The sequence below is a fragment of the Lagenorhynchus albirostris genome, chromosome 3 (genome assembly GCF_949774975.1).
Source record: "Lagenorhynchus albirostris chromosome 3, mLagAlb1.1, whole genome shotgun sequence".
NCBI lineage: Eukaryota > Metazoa > Chordata > Mammalia > Artiodactyla > Delphinidae > Lagenorhynchus > Lagenorhynchus albirostris.
In genome coordinates this window covers 144,419,902-144,441,040 of record NC_083097.1, presented here as the reverse complement: position 1 = coordinate 144,441,040, position 21,139 = coordinate 144,419,902, and the positions used below count along the sequence as shown (strand labels likewise).

At 45.1% G+C, this 21,139-nt stretch overlaps 1 protein-coding gene across 1 annotated transcript in view; it reads left to right on the top strand.

Annotated features, from left to right (window-relative positions):
• Positions 1–21,139, top strand: part of SLIT3 (slit guidance ligand 3) — a 610,847-nt gene that overhangs the window by 420,483 nt on the left and 169,225 nt on the right. Inside the window, exon 6 of the mRNA XM_060144178.1 lies at positions 14,889–14,960. Coding sequence (XP_060000161.1) covers positions 14,889–14,960 — 72 coding nt within the window. The remainder of the gene's footprint in view (positions 1–14,888; positions 14,961–21,139) is intronic.

Sequence of the window (21,139 nt, the reverse complement as noted above, 5' to 3'; positions counted from 1 at the left end):
CCAGTCTGGCCGGGGGCAAAGGAACCAAAGTGTACTGGGATGCAAATGTGCTGTGTCCTCTGCTGAGGATGTGGGTGTCCAGGAAAGGATGTGAAGAACCTAGGATGGGAAATTGAAACCTTGGGTGGTGAATTCAAAAAGGAATTTCCTAAGGAAAAAAACGAATTAGAGAACTTGAGGACACAAGGACATAAGAAGGCACAAGCTCATGCATTTGTACCTGTCGGGCTCAGGCCTCCGAAGACCAGCAACAGCTGAGGAGGCTAAGAGAGCTCTGGGCGCCCAATGAGTGAGGGAGGCTGCTTTGGGGACTTTGTGCACAGAGGCCAGCACACTCCATAGCTGAAGTTTGAATGGCTGAGAAAAATAGGACTTTGACGTGGAAATACGCATTTCCCGCCTCAGGTCCAACTTCCAAGGGTTGTGAGGGAACTGACATTTAGCTGGGATGTAAAAATAGGGTGAACCTGCCAGAAAAAGCAGTGCCAGTCCCAAGATCATTTCTGGGACTGAGGATTCCCATTTTTTACATACTTTAGTGGCAAATCTTGGGAAAATCCTGGAAGACTGATTCTCTGCCCCGGGACCCCCCAGCAGCTTCTTGGTAAATCACTCAACTTGAGGGTATCACCCGGGATGGCTTTCTCCCCTCTGCCTTCAGAGGCTGTGTTCCCCATTTTTTCAGACCCCCATTAGATGTGGAATATCCATTTTTTACAGTGGTATTGCTTTCGGAGAACACTGTAAAAAGTATTCAGTGCTTTTCAAAAGTCATCTCTGATATGTAGAGCTGATTCACTTTGTTGTAAAGCAGAAACTAACACACCATCGTAAAGCAATTATACTCCAATAAAGATGTTAACCAAAAAAAATGTCAACTCTGTGACTAATGGAAGGAAAGACTGTTTCCGAGACATGCTGTTTCTGACCAGGAAAAGAGGACATTTCAAGGAGATGAGGTAGAAGGAGCTGCAACAGCCTAACCCCTTATTTCTAACCCCAGAAGCATCCAGAAACTTGAGAGAGCTGGACTTGTCCTATCGACCACATGCTCCATGAATCTCCACCCCGTAGGCACTGGTGAGGACACCTGAGCTTGGTGGGTTCCCATGGAGCAGTTTGGCAGAGGAGTAATGCCACATTTCATTCACACTTATATTTTTCTCCAACCTACTGTTCAGACCTCCAGTGCATGGATGTTTCCTGTCTTAACTGTTCCAGACAAGAGGCAACTCATATTTACATTCTCAACGTACTGCACTAAAATAAAATCTCACTCCTTGGATAGTACCTTGTAACAACAAAATGAGGAAATCTTCATATGAGGATTCAGGGGCTGGATTAATATTTTGCAGCCCTGAATGTCTGCTCAGGAGAGATGCATAGAAATCATCTATTTCACCCCTTTGTCTGACTGATAGGGAAATTTTAGCCCGTGGAAGTTAGACCATGACCCAGCAAGGTCAAAGATCCTTGTCATCTGCTTCCTGAGCAAACTGTTTTTATTTTCCCCACTAAACCACAGAATCTTAGATAAAACTCTACTACTGGCAAATGAGAAAAAGAGAATCTCTGTTTTTCTTTTTCCCCTAGTGTAGTGTTTCTTATCCTCAGTTCTTATTTCTTTTTCTGGAATCAGGAGAGAAATTAGAAACCTCCTTCAGGCTGGATATGGCCAGCTTTAATAGCAGTAGCCACAACAGAAAGCCAGAAACAATAGCTCCAGACGTGGAAGCTTATTGGTTAAACTGGCCCTCACCTAAGTACCCAGGTGGGAACCAGCTCAGAGGGGCCTCTCTGGCTTCCAGCCCTTTCTCTCCTTTCTTTTTCTGGCCTCTTCCTTCTGATCCAACTTTTTTGGATTTATTCAGCTCAGTGAGACCATTGTGGCTGCCCCAGAGTCCTGTGGGAATTTGGAGGCAAGTAGTCAGGGAAATGACTCGCCATTTTCACCTGGCCTCCATCCTCATCTCCTCCCCTGAAACCTTGCCTGGGGGCTCCCATAGCCCACCCATACCAGAGGCCCGGGCAGGGAAGGATTTCTGGTCAGAGATGCTTCTCTTGCTGCCATGAGGGTAAGCCAAGGCCTCCTTTCCAGCCTTCTCAGAGAGGGAAGCCAAAGAAGCAATCTGAGGACAGGCAAAAAGAAAATGAGGAACTCAGCTGCTGAAATGCAAACACAATCTACTGAGTTATCTGTGCTGGGTACCAATGAAGAGGAGAGAGCAGTGGTGTAGAAAATACAAAATAGTGGCTAATCCCCCAACGTTTTATATTTGCCTTAGGAATCGAGCAGATGATTTTGCCCCCTTCCATCAAGCTTACCATCCTCATTCTTTTGCTTCAACCAATTTTATATTTTCCGAAGTGTAAAGTGACTGGTAGTGTCCCCAAAGCCAGCTAGGAGAAAGAGTTTTAAAATTTGCTGTAAATAATTCCCCCATCCCCCTGTTTCTCTCCATCATTCTCATTGCTCTTCAAATACCGAGACATTTTTTTCCACACCAGACCGAACTGGGTTTATTGTCTGATTGTGCCTAGTATAAGATCTGCCCTAGGTTTCCCTGCCTTTCTCTGTGATGTTGTCACGGGAAAATTACTCTCACGATGTGATGCTCTCATAGAGCTCCTCTTTTTAAATTTTTTTAAGGTAAAATTCACATAACGTAGAACTCACCGTTTTTAAGTATGCAATTCAGTGGCATTTAGTCCATTCACAGTGTTGTTCAACCATCATTCTGATCTAAAACATTTTCATCCCCCCAAAAGGAAACCCTATACCCATTAAGCAGCCACTCCCCATTCTCCCCCTCACCCCAGTCCCCAACAACTGTTAATGTGTTTTCTGTTTCTATAGGTTACCTGTTCTGGATATGTCACCTAAATGGAATCATACAATATGTGCCCTTTCTTGTCTGGCCCTTTTACTTAGCATGATGTTTTCAAGGTTCATCCATGTTGTAGCATGTATCAGGATTTTGTTCCTTTTTTATGACTGAATAATACTCCGTTGTATGGATATACCACATTTTGTTTATCCGTTCATTCACTGGCTGACGTTTGGGTTGTTTCTGCCTTTGGCTATTGTGAATAGTGCTGTGAACATGTGTGTACAAGTTTTTGTTTGAACGCCTGTTTTCAGTTCTTTTAAGTATATCCTTAGGGAGTGGAATTGCTGGGTCATCGGGTAATTCTGTGTTTAACTTTTTGAGAAACCATCAAACTGTCATTCAGAGTGGCTGCACCCTTTTACATTCCCTCCAGCCTTGTAGGAGGGTCCCAATTTCTCCACGTCCTTGCCAGCTTGCTCTCCATCTTTTTGAGCATAGCCATCCTAGTGGGTGGAAAGCAGTACCTCACTGTGACCCCCTAGGGTTTTGCACCAAGCACTTCCTACGCGCCAGGTGCTGTGAGGCAGGAGCAGTCGTGAGCAAGACAGATCCTGCCCCTGCTCTCCTGTTGCCAATGAGTGCAGACATCCATTATTCATTACAAGTCACAGCAAAGGAAAAGAAGCTGGCCTTTTCCTAGAGTATTTCAGTTCTGTGCATTAGCTGAATTGAATATAGTTATCAGCACTGCCCATGTTGCTGAGTTTTGATGCCCCTTTTCTCAGCAGTTAATTACAGGAAGACCTTGATATCCCCTTACACTGAGCTTACAAGACACACTTTAATTGGCTTCTGCTGCCACAGAGATACCTTTGAGTGACACCTCGCTAATGGCCACTGACCCTGTACATCTGAGTACATGACCTGGTGAGGGCTACCCAGTTGTTCAGGACCCACGGCTTGTACACCTTTAGAAGACAAGCCTATGTGACACTAGGGAAGGCCAGGCCCAGGAAAGACTGATTAAAATCTGTGCAATTTGCCACTTGCCTGGAGCAGAGAGAGCCATTTCCCTGGATGTGCCTCACCCCTGCTCAAGAAGCATTAAGCTGTCCCAGCCTGGTCAGGAGACAGCCCATCGGTCCCAAAAGGTGACCTGGAATTGTAGCATCTCTTTAGGGTGTAGATCCCTTCCCATTATCCCCAGAAACTGGAGCTAAAATCAGCCTGGTTTCTCCAATGATCCTAAAAGTCAAGTGGCCTAGGGCTCCCAGGGAATCTAATTCAGAGACACACAGGGGAGGTGAAGGGACCCTATTGACTGCAGTGCCCTCACCTCCCATCTTCTGGGTCAGGATGCTTGCAGGCCAATGACAGCAACTGGGTCCCCGTGACATATGCCAAGACCAAACCTTGACTTTTCTCACCAGCCTCTTTCTATCCGAATATGAATGAGTTAAGTCCACACAGTCACTTTATAGGCTCCCCATCCTTGCACTTTGAAAGTTGGGGAGAAGTGGGATAGCATGGAGGGTGAGACCTAAGTTTCCCGGATCAGGAAGACAGGTGTGAACCTGACTCTCCGATCTATTAGCTGAGTTGCCTTGAAAATGCTACATAACCTCTCTGAACCGTGGTTTCCTCCTGTGTTTACAGCTAGTCCTACTGCTGTGAGATAAGTGCTTTAATGGAAGGATGACCAAAGGGTCAGGAGGTTTTGGAGAGAGTGGTTCATTTTGCCTGAGTTTGCAGAGGAAGGTTTCATAGAGGATGTGGCCTCTGAGGAGGGCCTTGATGGAGGGGAAGGGATTCCCCAAACGGAGGAGGGGGAAAGGACCAGCAAAAGTGAGTACGTGGTACTCTCCCCTGGTGCATAGCGAGGGTGAACAGTGCCATACTAAGGAGTCTGGGCCATTTACAGAGAAACAGCATCACCTGCAGTCATTATGGGTGTAGACAGATCTGGGTCCAAAGCCGAGCTTAGAGATGAAACTCTTGATGCGTCGCTTGCCTCTTCTGTAAAATAGCGGTGGTGTTATTGTGAGACCCAACTGAGAAAAGATATTGAAGATGCTCAGCTCAATACTTAATGCCTACCAAACGTGAGTAGGTACTGCGTGCGGTGATTATTGTGGTTGTGTTGTTGTAACAGTTACAGCGTAAGGCCGCAAGGTTTGTGTACGGATTAAGCCATGTTAAGATGAAGAAGTCATACACCATAGATGACGGTGTGGCATTTGATCAGTGTAGGTGCTCAGTACATTACTTGATTGGTTATTAACTGCAAATGGCCACGAAGAAATGGGGTTAAATTTTGTAATTACCATTCTTAGTGGTTCACGCCTATGGGAGTTATAAATATGGGCCTGTATGGATATCATTGTCCTGGTAAGAGAAAAATTTGTATTGTCTTCCGTACAGGGTTTTGATGGCTTCTTGTCTTTCAATCTCATATCAGCTGGAGAAGTGCAAAAAGCACGTGAGTCTGAACTGCTGCCCTCAGTCCAGAAAGAATATATTGAATATCTCAATAATAGATTCTTTGGTCTGGGATGCAGGAAGAAGGGATAAAAGGATAAGCTCAAATCACAGCAGGATCTGAGTAAGATGAGCAAGAACTTTCTCTTAAAAATCTCATAAGAAATTGACCTCAGGCCCCATAACTTGAGAGCTGAAAGAGCCCTTTGAGATTAGGAAGACGAATTCTTATATTTAATATTCTTTATTTCAAAGCAAAGAAAATTAAGCAAGGCCACAAATACATTTTCAGAGTGCATACATTTCATAACTTTCATACCCAAACCTTCTTTTCAGGCTAAATGTTATTATCTCCATTTTACAGACAAAGAAACTGAGACTTGGGGGCATGGATGGTGCATAGTCTGTTCAGGCTGCAGTAGCAAAATACCATAAACTGGGTGGCTTACAAACAGCAGAAGTGTGTTTCTCACAGTTCTGGAGGCTAGGACATCCAAGATCAAGGTGCCGGCAGATTCTGTGTGTGCTGAGGGCCTGCTTCCTAAACAGCTGTCTTTTTGCTATGATGGAAGGGGCAAGGGAGCCCTTTTTTTTTTTTTTTTTTTTTTGCGGTATGCGGGCCTCTCACTGTTGTGGCCTCCTCTCCCGTTGCGGAGCACAGGCTCCAGACGCGCAGGCTCAGCGGCCATGGCTCACGGGCCCAGCCGCTCCGCGGCCTGTGGGATCTTCCCGGACCGGGGCACGAACCCGCATCCCCTGCATCGGCAGGCAGACTCTCAACCACTGTACCACCAGGGAAGCCCGGGAGCCCGTTTTTTAGGGCCTCTTTTATAAGGACATTAATCCCATTCATGAGGGCTTTGCCTTCATGACCTACTCACTTTGGGGGATAGGCTTCAACATCTGAATTTGGGGAAGATACAGACATTCAGTCTATAGTATTCTGCCCCTGATCCCCTCCAAATTCATGTCCTTCTCACGTGCTAAATACATTCATTACATACCAATAGACCCACACTCGGTCCAGCCTCAACTTAAAAGTCTCAAGTCCAAAGTCTCATCTAAATATCACCTAAATCAGATATGGGTGGGACTCGAGCTATGATTCATTCTGAAACAAAAGCTGTGAACCTATGAAATCAAATATATATGTGCTTCCAAAACACAATGGTGGGACAGGTATAGGCCACATAGATGGTCCCATTCCAAAAGAAAGAAATAGGACAGAAGAAAGGAGTGGCAAGTCCCAAGCAAGCCCAGAACCTTAAGACTCCAGAATAATCTTCTTGGACCCCATGTTCTGCCCTCCAGGCCCACTGGGGCAGATGTGAATCATATCAATCACATGGCCAGAAATTTACAGGAGCCCTCGTCTTCCATTTTATAAAAAATGGGTAGCAGGGCTTCCCTGGTGGCGCAGTGGTTGAGAGTCCGCCTGCCGATGCAGGGGACGCGGGTTCGTGCCCCGGTCTGGGAAGATCCCACATGCCGCGGAGCGGCTGGGCCCGTGAGCCATGGCCGCTGAGCCTGCGCATCCGGAGCCTGTGCTCCACAACGGGAGAGGCCACAACAGTGAGAGGCCCGCGTACCGCAAAAAAAAAAAAAAAATGGGTAGCACATGTTGAGAATTGGAAATGTGACTAAATTCAAGGAAGTCTTAAAGTTCTACATGAGAGATCCATGGGATTTTTTTTAAAGGGAAACAAAGAACTTTCAAGGTCTTAGGAGGCCGTCCCTGCCCTCCTGTGATGCAGGCTCACTGTGTGGGGGACACCCTGGACTTCAGACCAGAGTAGTACTGCTTACCATCCCATATTGGAATGAAAACCAGTGTCCCACCTGGGCTCCGATGCCTGCAGCCACTTCAGTATCGGAAGAAATACTCTTCTGCTGTGCTTGTGGGTCATATTCTCACAGCTGGAATAATTTACCCCTACAGTCCAAAGGAAAGATTTCCAAAATGCCCATGAGGGTGAAAAAATGTTAAAACTCACTACAGTTTGTGCTGGTTGATTTAAAAAGAAGTAAAACACAGAGATATGGGAGATAACTTTCAGGCTTGTTAACAAAAGCACATTTCATCCTTCCAGCTTCTCACTCCCTCTCCCCTCTGCCAGGGAGGAACCCCAGATGGTTATCGCTCAGGAGTGTAACTAGGGAAACCACAAACCGACCCCCCATCGCTATGGAGACAGCCTTTTATTTGTTTAGCCTCTGAGTATTCATGACATCAACAAGGATGCCTCTTACAAAGAAATTTTAATTGCCAATGAGGAAGGTTAAGAATCACATTGGAACATTTCAGCCACTTTGAAGGCCCCCACCAGTCCTGTTGCAGGTGTGTTTGTAAAGCGACAGCCCATTTTACAGTAGCTGCGGTGAGGAGCTTTTTGGAGATTATATAACTGAAAGCCAAGTTTGTGAATCAACAGACATTTTAAGGCGTAGGGACATAGGTGAAGGGATGATGTGCTGAGAATACATGTTTCCAACAGAGTTATACACTAAGGTGCAAAACCTTCAGGTTTACCTGGGACGGAAGAGTTTCCCAGGATTGGTCTCAGAAGTTTCAGTGCTAAAATGGGAGAAGTTCTGGGCCAACCTTGGCAAGTTGGCCATCCTAGCTATAAAGTCCTTTGGTCCTCATATCAGGTTGACACAAGAAAGGCTGGATCTGAGGCATGTCTCAAAACATGAGAGCACATTTTGCAAACAATAACCAAACTTCCTCGGTCCCCCTTGGTCTAAAAGTTGCTGAGAAAAGAAATTCTCTCCTTGTGAATATGGGATATCTTCGTTTGATTTGCTTTTTGTTTGCTTGGTTTTTGTTGTTGTTGTTTTATCTAGAAAAGCCAGAAATTTGTTTCTGAAACTTGTCCAGAATAAATGAGAGCTCAGCTTCTTCCCAACAACTGTCCTTCCTGCTGAATTAATTTGCAGGGATTTCTAACACCCCGCCACACACACACATTTTTCTGCACAAATTCATTTGCCAAATCCCTGACAAACCGGAAACTATGTAAACACAGAAGTGGAGTTATTGATATTTCCCAGTGATGTGTAAAACACGCCTTTATTCTCCAAGGTCTGGCGTGCCGCTTTGGTGCTAATCCATCATCTGTGTTTGCATTATTGCAGAGCTGGCTTTCAGGAGCATCTACTGGAGTGGGTGCAGTTATTCTCCCGCTGAGAAGTTGCATATGTCAAACAGCAGTATGATATATACTAAATAAAAGGTATCATGCTGGCCATGTGGCGAAGTATGCATAACGATGCTTGGTGAAACAGATCCATGCTTCAATTTTTTCACTAAGTTCTAGGCAAGTGTTCTGATCAGAGACCTTAGTTAACCTAGGACTCTGTCCTCTGCAAAGTAGATTTGGTTGGTTGAAGTTTGGGAATGCTAACCATCACTTAATTATCTAAATATCTCTGTAAGTATAACTGATGGGGGCATGTTAAATTTCAGAGGTCAATATCACTTTCTTTACCTATCTTGTAATATGCGTTTTCATTTACATGCATACAATAGGTAGATAGTACATGTAATTATTATGTAGAAAAAATAGGCATAAAGTTCTCAGTTCTATAGACAAGAATCTTTGTGGATACATAAATAATTCATGGATCAGTAAACATATCTATATGCAGTTATTCTTAGGTCTGGTGGGCAAGTGTACAAAATGTGCAAAATAATAGATTCAGGTCTTTTTGCTCATTTGAGATGTTGTTTTAATGTGGAATTACAGTAGCTCCTTAATGATGAGAGATAGTGACAATTCATTAGCAGACTGTGGCTTGGATCAAGTGTTTGATTTGCGTACAAAGTGTGACTAGTACTCAATTATATGAAGTGTATGCATTTCTTTTGAACACGATTTTTTTCCTTTTGCCAGTTAAAATAACCTTGAGCTTTATTTTGTTTCTTCTGAAGAGCCCAGCCAGCAGAAGACAACTGCTTCTATAATTTGTTCTTCAATAATGATTTTTTTAGAATGTTAAACTGTCATATAAAGCAACCTTCAGAAACACTACTGGATTTCTTGTTTTCTCCTTAAAGGACAGTTGGCTAACAGGAAGAAACGGAATAGCAGGTCAAGGCTACTTCATGTTTTGTCTTCTGGCTTGTTTTAAGAAAGCAGGTTCTTTTTTTCCCAGGTTGGTTTTGTTTTGTTTTGTTTTGTTCATAGTTGCAACATTCTATTTCTCCTCAGTGTAGAAAAAGAAATACACTTCGAATATGTTTATGTTGGAACATATCTATTTCATTAAAAACAAATTCAAATTAGTTTAGTTTTTAGAATTCTCTTATACCTTTTAAGATAACTGAGATATAAAACCACAGGTGGTAACCTTCCAAATATTTTCAAAGGATTTCTCACACTTCATTCTATACCCCGGTACCTAATCAGTGTGAACATCTAATAATACTCAGTTGCTCTTATAGGTTCATTAATTGTTGTATTCCGAGACCATAGACTTGCTTTGAATTTCTAGTAAGGCTTCCCTTGTGAATTTCATGCAGCAGCCCTTCCACTTGTTTTGCGCATTTCATGTAGATCCTTTTGCTGGGAAATTAGCAAACTGCGTAACTCCAAAGGGTGCTGAACTTTAGCTACTTCTCCCATTTAGCATTAGGAGGACTGCAGCTAGAGTCCCTGCAGTCCTATAGCAAAACACTGCAGCTGAATTTTGGGCCCAGGGTGACAGTGCCCTGAGGCTAGGTTTACCGATTTCATGGGCCCCACAGAACATCAGGATGAGAAGTGAACATCTGGGTAGGTGTACCCTGGTATGTAGACCTTGCATCTAGATAGCTAGTTGGAAATTCTTCTTTTCTTCCAGCTCTCCAAAGCCTATTTCTGGAGCTTTCTATTTTCGAGGTATTCCTCACGGAGTCTCAAATGCATCACTGAAATCATGAAATTTTCCTTCTTCTCTTGTTGTTGTGCAGTGGTGGTTGGGAGATAGATAGATGCCTCTTGATACTGTAATCAGGCTTTTTTTAAACCCCTTTTTAAGGATTTAGATGTGCTTCTTTTCATCTTTGAACTGCAGAAATATTTCTATCCTGCTTCAATGATGAAATTTGAAATTGTGATGGAAAGAGATGAATTGTGATAACATTATGCTTACAAATGGGAATTCTTACAAAAGCACTATCTCCCTGTCTGCTGTTTGTGGAGATTATTTTAAGTCCTCACTCACGCTGACTTTGCTTTCTGACTTGTTTATATTCTCAGAGTATAAAAATACAGTAGTCAGAAAGCTCCTCTCGGGGAGTCTGCATTTAGTTCTTGTTGGAGGATTCCTTTCTAAATGGACTCTGGTATCCTTTTAGCACTCGCATTGTTTGCCGAAATCTGAGCTGCCCAGGGAAATTAGAGCAGTTAATTTAATATCATGAACGTTTGGGGGCTTCTCGCCTTATTCACAGGCAGGAGAGTGTAAATCACATTGAGTATTCTGTATAAAGTAAGAGGACAATGAAAGTCGCCTCCAAAACATAAACAGCCAACCTTTCCTCCATCCACTGCCTTCCTGCTCTCCACCTTTACTCTGCGCCCATGGAAATCTCCCTTTCTTCCAAGCGACCTTCCCAAATGCTGGCTGGCAGAGATCTGTGTGGCAGAAAGGCGGCCCCCCCACGTGCTCGTGAAGGGAATGCTCTGTCATTACTGTTAGCGCTGGGGCCATAGGGCCACAGCCAGAACAGTGTTGCTCGTGGCTTAGAGCTTTCTTCCATATATTTTGAGCCCAGCCCTGTCACATTTGCACTAGAAGGACTCATTCTGCAGCCATACGTGACCAGCTGTGGAGTCCCTGGCACTAGGCAAGGCATGGGGGTAGGTTATTTCGTGTGGCAAGAAGAAAAGATTAAAGCAAAAAAAAAAGAAGAAGAAGAAGAAGAAAAGATTCAGTAGCAGTACAAAACACACTTCTTATTGCCAAGGAAAAATAGAAAGAGAGCTACCAGGCACTTTCAGATGGCTGAGTTCTTAGTGCTCCCGTTTCCGAAGTTCCTTTTGCACCTGCCTCCTGAGTAACGGTGTGTGGAGGGGGCAATGGGCTTTTTTTGATTTGTTTTTAAGAGGTTCTTTGCATGAGTCTCTTCAAAGGCACAATATCGACCTTTGACTTGAGAGCTTAGAGCATAGTCGGCAGCCTCCATCCACCCCCAGAAGCAAACTGCTAAGTCAAATGCTTTGGCCTTAGCTCTGGAAGGTTCTCTATGTGCCTATTTCACTTCTCTCCCAACACCCACAAAAAGATGCTGGGTTTGCTTTTATTTCGCCTCTCCTCTCCCGTGCTTCAGGACTAACTTGTATGTGTCTGAGATGTAATTCTGAAAGAAAACTTGTCGGATCCAAGTGTGTATTTACTTTCTTTTAGGGACCTAGATTATTTGCAGGAAATATCAGAATTGATTGCAGACAATTAATGAGCATTTCATGAACGCTCTGATGCTCAGTGCCATGGAGATGTAATCGCTGGGAAGTGAAGTAACTCGGGTTTTCGTTTCCTGACAGGACCCTTGCAGGCCTTTACCCTGTAGATTTCTGTAAGGAATGATGCATCTTGGGAAGGACTCTGACCACCAAGGCAGGGATACTGTTTATCTGTGGCTCGAATGAAAGGAGACAATCTTGGTTATAATAAATGTCTTCTAGAAAAGCATACTTCAGCATAAATATTTTAAAATTTGATACATTTCATGTGTTCCAAAATACTCTATAAAATACACCCACAGAGATGCTTTATTAAAGCTTGGTTTTCCCCATTATTCATGAAGAACTAGGTGTCGACTTGTGCCACCCCGTGAAACTATTTAAACATCACATAATTGATAACGTACTGGAGATCTCTGCTTTTAGCCTTAGAATGAGCAGCGTCCTCTCAGAGACTCTGTCTCCACTGCTCTGTATCCTGAGTGGCAGGACCCTGATGGGAGACTGACTAGTGGATTTTTTTTTTTTTTCTTTTTTTTGCGGTATGCAGGCCTCTCACTGCTGTGGCCTCCCCCATTGCGGAGCACAGGCTCCGGATGCGCAGGCCCAGCGGCCATGGCTCAAGGGCCCAGCCGCTCCACGGCATGTGGGATCCCCTTGGACCGGAGCACGAACCCGTGTCCCGGGCATCGGCAGGCGGACTCTCAAGCACTGCGCCACCAGCGAAGCCCAGACTAGTGGATTTTTTAAAATCTTTTGCACATCTCCTTCCCCCCCACCCTTTTTAATTTCTTTCTACCACTTCATGTTTTCTCTTCTTTCTATGAGCTTCTTCTCCCCTGCAAGTTACATACTTTTCATGTCAAAGTGTACATTTAGAGTATCCTGTTTGGTTTCTGGTGCACTCATAAAGAAAAGGAATAGAAAACGCTTCCCAAATCCGGCAAATAAATAATATTCTAATAGCCAGGACCTCTCTAAAATGTCTGCACGAAAGCAGGTGCACCACAAACTACTATCTCTACGCACTACCCCAGACTTCCCGATTGGATGATTTAGGTACTTTTCTACTTAGGCGGATGGTACCATTTTTGCCGAATTCAGCATGTTCAATGAACAATTTCTTGGACCCAAAAGGCAGCTCCACTGCATTTCTGCTTGGTAAGGTTTGGTGGCCTTGGCGTGGAGCAAGGGTTGTTAATTCATTGGCACTTAAACGCTGATAAATCTAGAAGTTGGGCAGTGGTAGCAGGCTGCCTTAACAGAACCTCTGCGGGGAATCAGTGGCCCCAACGCTTACAGGAGCTCTACAGAAAGGCCACTCGGTAAACTCTCGTTAAGGGAAGAATTCAGGGTAGCAGGAACTACTCTGAGATCCCGTGTGATTTGGCGTCAGCAAGGACTTTGAACGCTAGATGTAGAATTTGTCAACCTACAGAGTGCTTCTGCTTCTTGAGATACCCATTTCCTGCTCATTCTATAATCCTAAACACCTAGTGTGTTGTATCGGCAGCGTCTTTTGAGATGGTTCCATTCCGCATGAGACCGCGGCAGAGCCCGTCTGCTGTGATGTTCTCCATCACTCTGATTCTACGTGTTTCATTCCTGCGTATTTATGCAATCCTGCATCTATATATTTTTTCAGTGATAATAGGATTTTAATTGTAATTCCACCTTCCTTCGGCAGAATATAAAATGCTCCAAGAGGGCTACCAGAGGCAGCTTTGATATATCTTCTGCAGAGAGTTGTCTTGGAATAGATTAGCACAAGTTTCAAGTGAAAATTCCAGCATCAGGAGAACCCTGCACTGGAGAGGGGCTGATTTTATCTGAGACAAAAGAAAGAAAAAGGAGCCTAGGAGGGAGTTTTTCAACACAGTCACACTTCTTTCTTTTTTGTTTTTTTTTTCTTTTTTTTAATCGGAGTATAATCGCTTTACAATATTTTTTTCCAGTCACACTTTTCTCCTGGCCCCCAGCATAAATTATATTTTGTGTGTGTTCCGCACACAAAATATAAGACAGCCTGGTGATAATAACCATTTTCTATATAACATCTTTTTTTTAAATTAAATTATATATATATATATATAATAGATGATATTTAAGTTGGGGTGTGGTCATGGTAAATCTTCTGACTTACACGTCAGGCATTTGAGATAGTGGAATCTATTTGTTATCCTTCAACTAGAATAACCTCAGTCCCCAGCTGGAATATATATGAGTCAAGGCATCTTCTTAAAAGACATGATTTCCGTGCTCAGAAGATGGAAAGGGACATAAGAAAAAAAAGTCCTGAAATAGGTGCATTTAATTCTCCCCAATTTAAATTTAAGTGGTATATCTTTAAGGCAATAATGATAGTCCTTTTTTCCCGCATCCAGAACACTTCCATCAATGAATTTCTTTAATGTCGATGATGCTTGGTGCAGTTTGAGGGAATCTGTATTTAGTCAGAAAAGACTTCAATAGAATGACCTACCAGATGGGCCCCATAACAAAGCACAGAGACATCAAACCACCACAGACATTTGGTGCTTAGAATAATAAAAAGACTATAAAATTAGATTAGTTGAGTCTAATTTGGAATTGGTATATTCCCCATGCACCCTCGCTGCTCTTGGGCAGATAAAGCCTTGAGATTTAGCACTGTGTCAGAGCAGAAGACCGCAACTTCCAGTAAAAGGGAGACAGGGAGAGGGAGAGAGGGAAAAAAAAAGCATTCTGGGAGGTCACGGAGGGCAGAGCAGTGACCTCCAATGATTTACAGGCCTTTAGCTTAATGAAATTGTTTCAGTGACATGACGGTAAGAGCTCGTAATGGATTGGATGCCCTAATGTAATGAAATTACTCCCTTCTGCCTAAAAAAAAAAAAATGCGCAATTAATATTTACTGAGACCTGACAGCCTTTGGTGCGCTCGTCTGTGTAGTTCCCTCAGACAGTCAGAGAGGAGAGACAGCAGCGTGGCAGACAGGCTGGCTCTGCACGAGCTCCTGGCGGGGACGAGCAGAGCCGGCGAGGGTGGAGGGACAGGCGCTCGGGGGACCAGGGACACCCGGCCCAGACTGCCCAGCTCCTCAGCACGGCCCCCACTCAGCCTTCATGCTCTTCCCTTGCTTTTCCACAGGCAACTAGACAACAACCGCATCAGCTGCATTGAAGATGGAGCCTTCCGAGCGCTGCGTGATTTAGAGATCCTGTGAGTTGATTTTGCGATCGCTGCCTTGTGTGCGTGTGCGTGCGTGTGTGTGTGTCCGAGTGAGGAGGAGAGAGGGGGAGTGTGTGTGCCTGGGGGGTCCGTGTGGATGCATTTCTGTGTCTTCTGCTGCAGTGCTATTAAAATTGCGAACCGGGAGATCCCTCCGGCTCACCTTGGCCAAAGTGTTTGCAGGCAGCAAAGTGGGATTTCTCTCCTCCCACAAACTGGGGTTACTGCTAATTAAGTCTCAGTTGAGTCCTTTCTCCCCCGATGCTCCCGCGGTATTTGTTGCTGGGTGAAACAGATGGGCTGGAGTAGACCCCCAGCGCCTGCCAGAGCAATCAGGGAGCGTCTGAGTGTGGGCTTACTTATGGAGAGGCAGGTTACAGGTCTGGGAAATGAGAAAGGGGTAGCACCAGGGGGTCGGCTGGAATTACCCAGAATCAGAAAGCGACTTTAACACGGGACCAGGGGGAATGCCAAACAGCCTGGTAAAGTCCAGTCATTGCTGTTGCACTTGAGATCACATCTCAGGATTAAATCCAAACTTTAAGCAGTAACCTTGGGGTTACTTGTGGGGGGAGATGAGAGGAGGTGCACCCCTCCCCAGAAGACCACCCTGCATACCTTGTCTAGGAAAAATGTGTAGCCGCCCTTCTGTGTTCTGGATTTTCAGATGGGTCCAGCTAAGGACACCTGATTTCCAAGGGGGAAAGTCGGCTAGGAGGCATCCTGGGGTCAAACTCAAATTGAATTGTGTGAGAAAACATTTTGATTGTCCTCCCGCATGCCCCAACTACACTTCCAGCTGTCCCTGATTTGGGGAAACCTGGAGAGGAAGGCAATACAGCCTAGCAGAACTTGCTTCGGGAGACGTGCGGTTCGGTCCTGACTCAGCCCCTTGGTTAGCTGTGTGACCTTGGGCAAGTCCCTTCTGTGCTTGAACCCTCAGCTTCTCATTTGAAAAATGAAGGAGACGGTTGCTTTATCTTGGGGGTGACTTCCCCTTTCCAAGTTCTGTTAACTGCTTGCTTCTAAAAATAACTCTGATGCTACAGTTCTAGCCAGAATGATAAGCATAGGATGTGTTGAGCATCCCCCTGAAAATTAAATAAATAAGTAAATAAATAAATTACGTAGTCACCAGGTTACATATCTCTGACTTCCAGAAGAATGAATAAATGTCAAACAAATGAAAGAACAAGTACGTTAACATGTCCCTTCGTCCATAAGGGAAGGAAGGTCCTCCTTCCACCATCCTTTTCACCTGGCCCCGCAGACAGTAGCAATGGGTTGGAGACATCCTCTGCACGTTGTGTGAGGGGAAGGTAATTCCAAGAGGAATCACGGGAAATCAGAGAGGATGCTGATGCTGCAAGCTGCTGGAAATTGGATGAAAACCGAGAATTCCCGGTACAGAAAAGGCAGGACCCACAGCCAGAGAGGTCGGGTTGTCATTCCTAAGATTGATGGTCTCTCCTCACCCAAACTCTGACCCCGGAACCGGCACCAAATGTGTGTCTGCTAGGGAGAGGATGCCAGCCCAAATTTAGTAACCCAGGACTCCTCTTAGCAAGAGGCTGGAGCTGAGAAGGGTAGGCTCGATTTTCCCTGCCTGCAAAAAAAGCCTCTGTAGAGAGGGCTGCTAGGAGCATATCACCTTCTTCTCGAGAAGGATGAGAAAATTCCCTGGGAAGAGACCAGGAAATGGAAGTCACCAGCTGCCACAAAACAGCTGTGACCACCTGACAGCCCACATGTTAGTTCTCTCAACTCAGAGTGGTGTCATCTTGCCTCACCAGGAAGGCTGTCTTCGGGGAGAGAGAAGGGCTGCACAGTCAGACACGCCTGGGTGTGGAATCCCGAATGTGGTGGCACTTTGGCCAAGCTACGCCACCTCTCTGTTTCTTTAACTTTAAGAGGAGATGCCCTATATACTGCATAGGAGGGGATCTCTAAATGATGTCCTCTCCACCTCCCTAACTTTCTCCCCACCATGCCCTCATCTCCATCATACTGTCCAGGACAGAATTGGATTGCCCCTCTCTACTCTGATATTTGCTATCAAAATATATATTTATATTTTATGCAGATACACCAGGTCTCTCAAACTTGAAGCTTAAAAACCCAGGATGGAAAAAAAAAAGTTCTCTTTCCCCATCGTTATAAAGACCCCCCAGGATCTGATTAGTTTATCTTCTCTATTCCAAACAAAGCTAGATCAATAGCTTTTTTTTTTTTTTTTTTTTTTTAGCGGTACACGGGCCTCTCACTGCTGTGGCCTCTCCCATTGCGGAGCACAGGCTCCGGACGTGCAGGCTCAGCGGCCATGGCTCACGGGCCCAGCCGCTCCACGGCATGTGGGATCTTCCCGGACCGGGGCACGAACCCGCGTCCCCTGCATCGGCAGGCGGACTCTCAACCACTGCGCCACCAGGGAAGCCCAATAGCTTTGTTTTAAAGATACTCTCATTTGGCTTCACATGGCTAAGCACTTAAAATTAATCATAATCAAGTATTCCATGGGTTTTTAATTTCTAGCAGAGGCACACAGCTTTGGAACCATCCGTCTTCATGGTGAGCCATTCTGAAATTGGCTGGAGCTGACATCTCCATTTAAAGAACCTCCCCGCCCTAACCCCAGACCTTCCAAATCTCATCTACGCATTGACGTTGTATAATACTTCTCTGTAATCACAACTTAGACACCATAAAGAAACTTGACAATGAAATAATAAATAGAAACTAAGTGAGGGCATCATACATTAACTTAATAAATTCTTCAGAGAGACAGAGACAGAGACAGGGGACAGGAGGGAATTCAAAACACTCTGTCCGCACAAAGGTCATCTCTAAGTATCTCAAGCTTTTAAAGTCTGCAAGTCAAGAAGACAAAATATAGTATTTCGGGTGTGTTTTCTCTCTGACACTAGGCAGCATGAAGTGCAAAATAAGGAAAGACTCCTGATTACCTCATGGAAAGCTCTCTCAAAATTAACTTAAGTTTAGGGACAAAAACTACTAGTGAAAATATTTCACATGGGATCAACCCTGTTATTCCATCCTTTCTGTGGATGGAAATGCTATAAAACCTCTTTCTATCCAGTCTGAGGTTGGTTGCACTGAACCTAGGGGGTGGGTCTGGGCGGGAACCCCTAGCAGTAGGAACTGTGCAACATTAGGAAAGACTGTGAAATCTGCCCACCTCAACCTCATTTTTGACTCATGCCCAGTGGCAGATGTCCAGCACAGAGTATGGTAGACAAAGGAAGAGAGCCACCACCCTCCCCTTTTCAGGTAGCCAGAAAAGGGAGTGAGAAGGAAAGCAGAGTACGGGCGAAGCAAGTGATAATAGTGGCGTTTGTTGTGCAGTTACTAGTACCCAACACCAAAAGCAGTACTTTTACATCGTTATCTCTTTGCATCCTGACAACCCCTCCGTGAAACTGTTAGTGTCACCCTCCTTTTACAGAGAGATACCCATTTCAGAGAAGCCAAGTAACTGCTTAACTAGCCAGCCGCAGAACCTGTGTAATTAACCCTTCTACCAAGCTGCCTTTCTGATCTGTGTTGCTAAGGCTCTCGTGGTGTTGGCTGCCCTGAAGCATGGCCAACGTGTGCCGCAGGGTGGTGTGAACTGGCCCCAAGAGCTGGTCTAGGCAAGCTATCAGTGACTCGTGGTCCTGCCGAGGAGAATGCCAGAGCCTCCTGCAGCTTGTAAAATTGTCATTCCCTTTACCCAGGGGTGGCTCCCCACAAAGTTGAAGGTAAATCAGACTCACAGGGGAAAGAAAATCATCCTGCTTTTTCACTGACTTACATTCTAGTCCCAACGATGACTTATTCTCACTTCTGGACGTCACCAATTGATTTTGGTACTCCACGGTGCTCCGTTCTCTAGACCTCCCTATAATACAGCTCCAACTTTCTGTGTGGAGCTTAAGGTTCTTAACTGAGGGACCTTGCTTTCTGTGAGTCGGACGCCCTTCTGTTACACAAATCATGGACCATTCATTTCTGCTTGATCTGTACACTTGCGGTTTGCGTACTAGGTTTTCTCTGAGTAAGGCGTGTTTAGACCACGATCGAATATGCCAAGACTGCGTTTCCCTGGCTGGTCAGGAATCATTTGTGGAGGGACTCTGAGCCCTGGGTTTCTAGCCCCCGTCAGCTAGGTAGAGGACAGCGAGGTGTGTCACCAGTTTTACCAGGCTCCTCTCTCCCCGACATGCCATCTTGGGTCGGAAAAATGTTTAATGGGAAAAAAATTAAGAGTATGGACAAATGAAACAAAAATGAGACAACCTAGTTAATAAATTATTTAATTTTGTTTCAACAGTATTGCAGGAGAAGGGAAGAGATTCTCAGACATTGTCTCCTGACTACTTGTAGCAAATCAGAAGTTCAGTAGATATGCTGCCAAAAATGCCAGGCTAAAGATGTCAGGAACACATCCTGAAAGCGCTTTCCGTGAGTGGTCCGCCCTTGGTAAATCACTAGTACTGGGCAAATTTCACATAGATGTGACAGGTCTGCAGATAACACACGAATGCTGTTTTGAAAGCCTCACTCCCATTTATGTCACTTAACCAATTTTGGAAGTTGAGTGATATCATCATAGGCTGGTTCTGGAAGGACCTTAGCTGTCTCCAGGATGACCTCTTATTGTTGAGATAAGACACAGAGAGGTTGAGAGCAGGGTCGGGACTAGAGTGGGGCCCGCCTCTAACATTTTGTACCCAGGGCACCCCACTTCCCTCACCCAAGTCCTAGCCCTGTCTAGGAGACAAGACAATGGCAACAGCAAGTTAGCGGTAGCAAAGGACTAGAACCTGGGTCTCCGGACCCCTGATCCCATGTTCTTTGCCCACAGTGGGCACCTGCAGGCAGTTAGGCTGTTTAGAAGAAATCCCCTGGTAAGACTGGGGATCCTAAGCACAGTTGTCCTTTCAAACCTCATCATTAAATGTTTTATATTATTTAGCAGGTTGGGGGAGGGCAAACTTTAGTCCATGACAGAATCAAAGAAAGATTCTGCTTTCAGCTCCCTCGAAACCAGAGGTTGCAAACTAGATCACAGACTACATTGTGGCCACAGATGAGGGATTTTTAATCCCGTGGAGCGTTTTTTACCATTATTATATTTTTTTGCAGTACGCGGGCCTCTCACTGCTGTGGCCTCTCCCGTTGCGGAGCACAGGCTCCAGACGCGCAGGCTCAGTGGCCACGGCTTACGGGCCCAGCCGCTCCACGGCATGTGGGATCTTCCCGGACCGGGGCACGAACCCATGTCCCCTGCATCGGCAGGCAGACTCTCAACCACTGCGCCACCAGGGAAGCCCTACCATTTTAAATTAGCATTTCATATTGCAAATTGATGCTATTTTTTGTAAAAGTCCAGAATTCCAGCTTTGGATTTTGGTGAACCAGAAACACTGGCAACCCTGAGCTGCATTTCTTCATTGCAACGGTCAGCTGTGACTGAAAAGCACATACCCTCCATAGACGGGGTATGTAGACTCCACTTTCCCACTGACCTTCCCCCATTTCAGTTACCTGCCAACCCACGCAGCCCCTGCTTTAATCCAGCCAAGAAGCAAGGCTGCACTGTGTGCCACCATAGTGCCAGATACCAGGGACAGTAAAGCTTTAAATGAGCAGGTCCTCTGGCAGATCAAACTCTAAAGGCGAGAGCTTACCAGAATTGTTGAATAGACAACACAGACAGAGCTAAGTAATGGGGAGTCGAAGACTCCCAGACTGGACAGGGGTACCTCAGAAGCCATCAGGTGCCCATGAGACATGATGTCTCATGTCTCATCTTCTGGGAAGTTCTTCTCAGGAGTTGAGCTTGCCTCCAAATTCCCTTTGATTCTAAAACAATTATAATTGGGTTTATTCACATGATGAGAAGCAAGAGACAAATACCTCCCCCCCCTGTTTCTTGCTCCCTAGACCCCAGCATCAGCCTGGGTAATGAGCTCCCTTTCAGTCCACGTTTAGAGAAAAGAGAGTTGAGTCAAAACGGTGATGTGAATTAACCAGACTTGTAGCATAGTTCTACTTGAACCACCGCTGGGCAAGTATGACATGGCCTGACCCTGAGCCCTACTTGTAGATATAGAAAGCGAATGTAAAAGAAAGTCCTTTTTTGATATAAGAAGGTAGTGAAAAGAAAT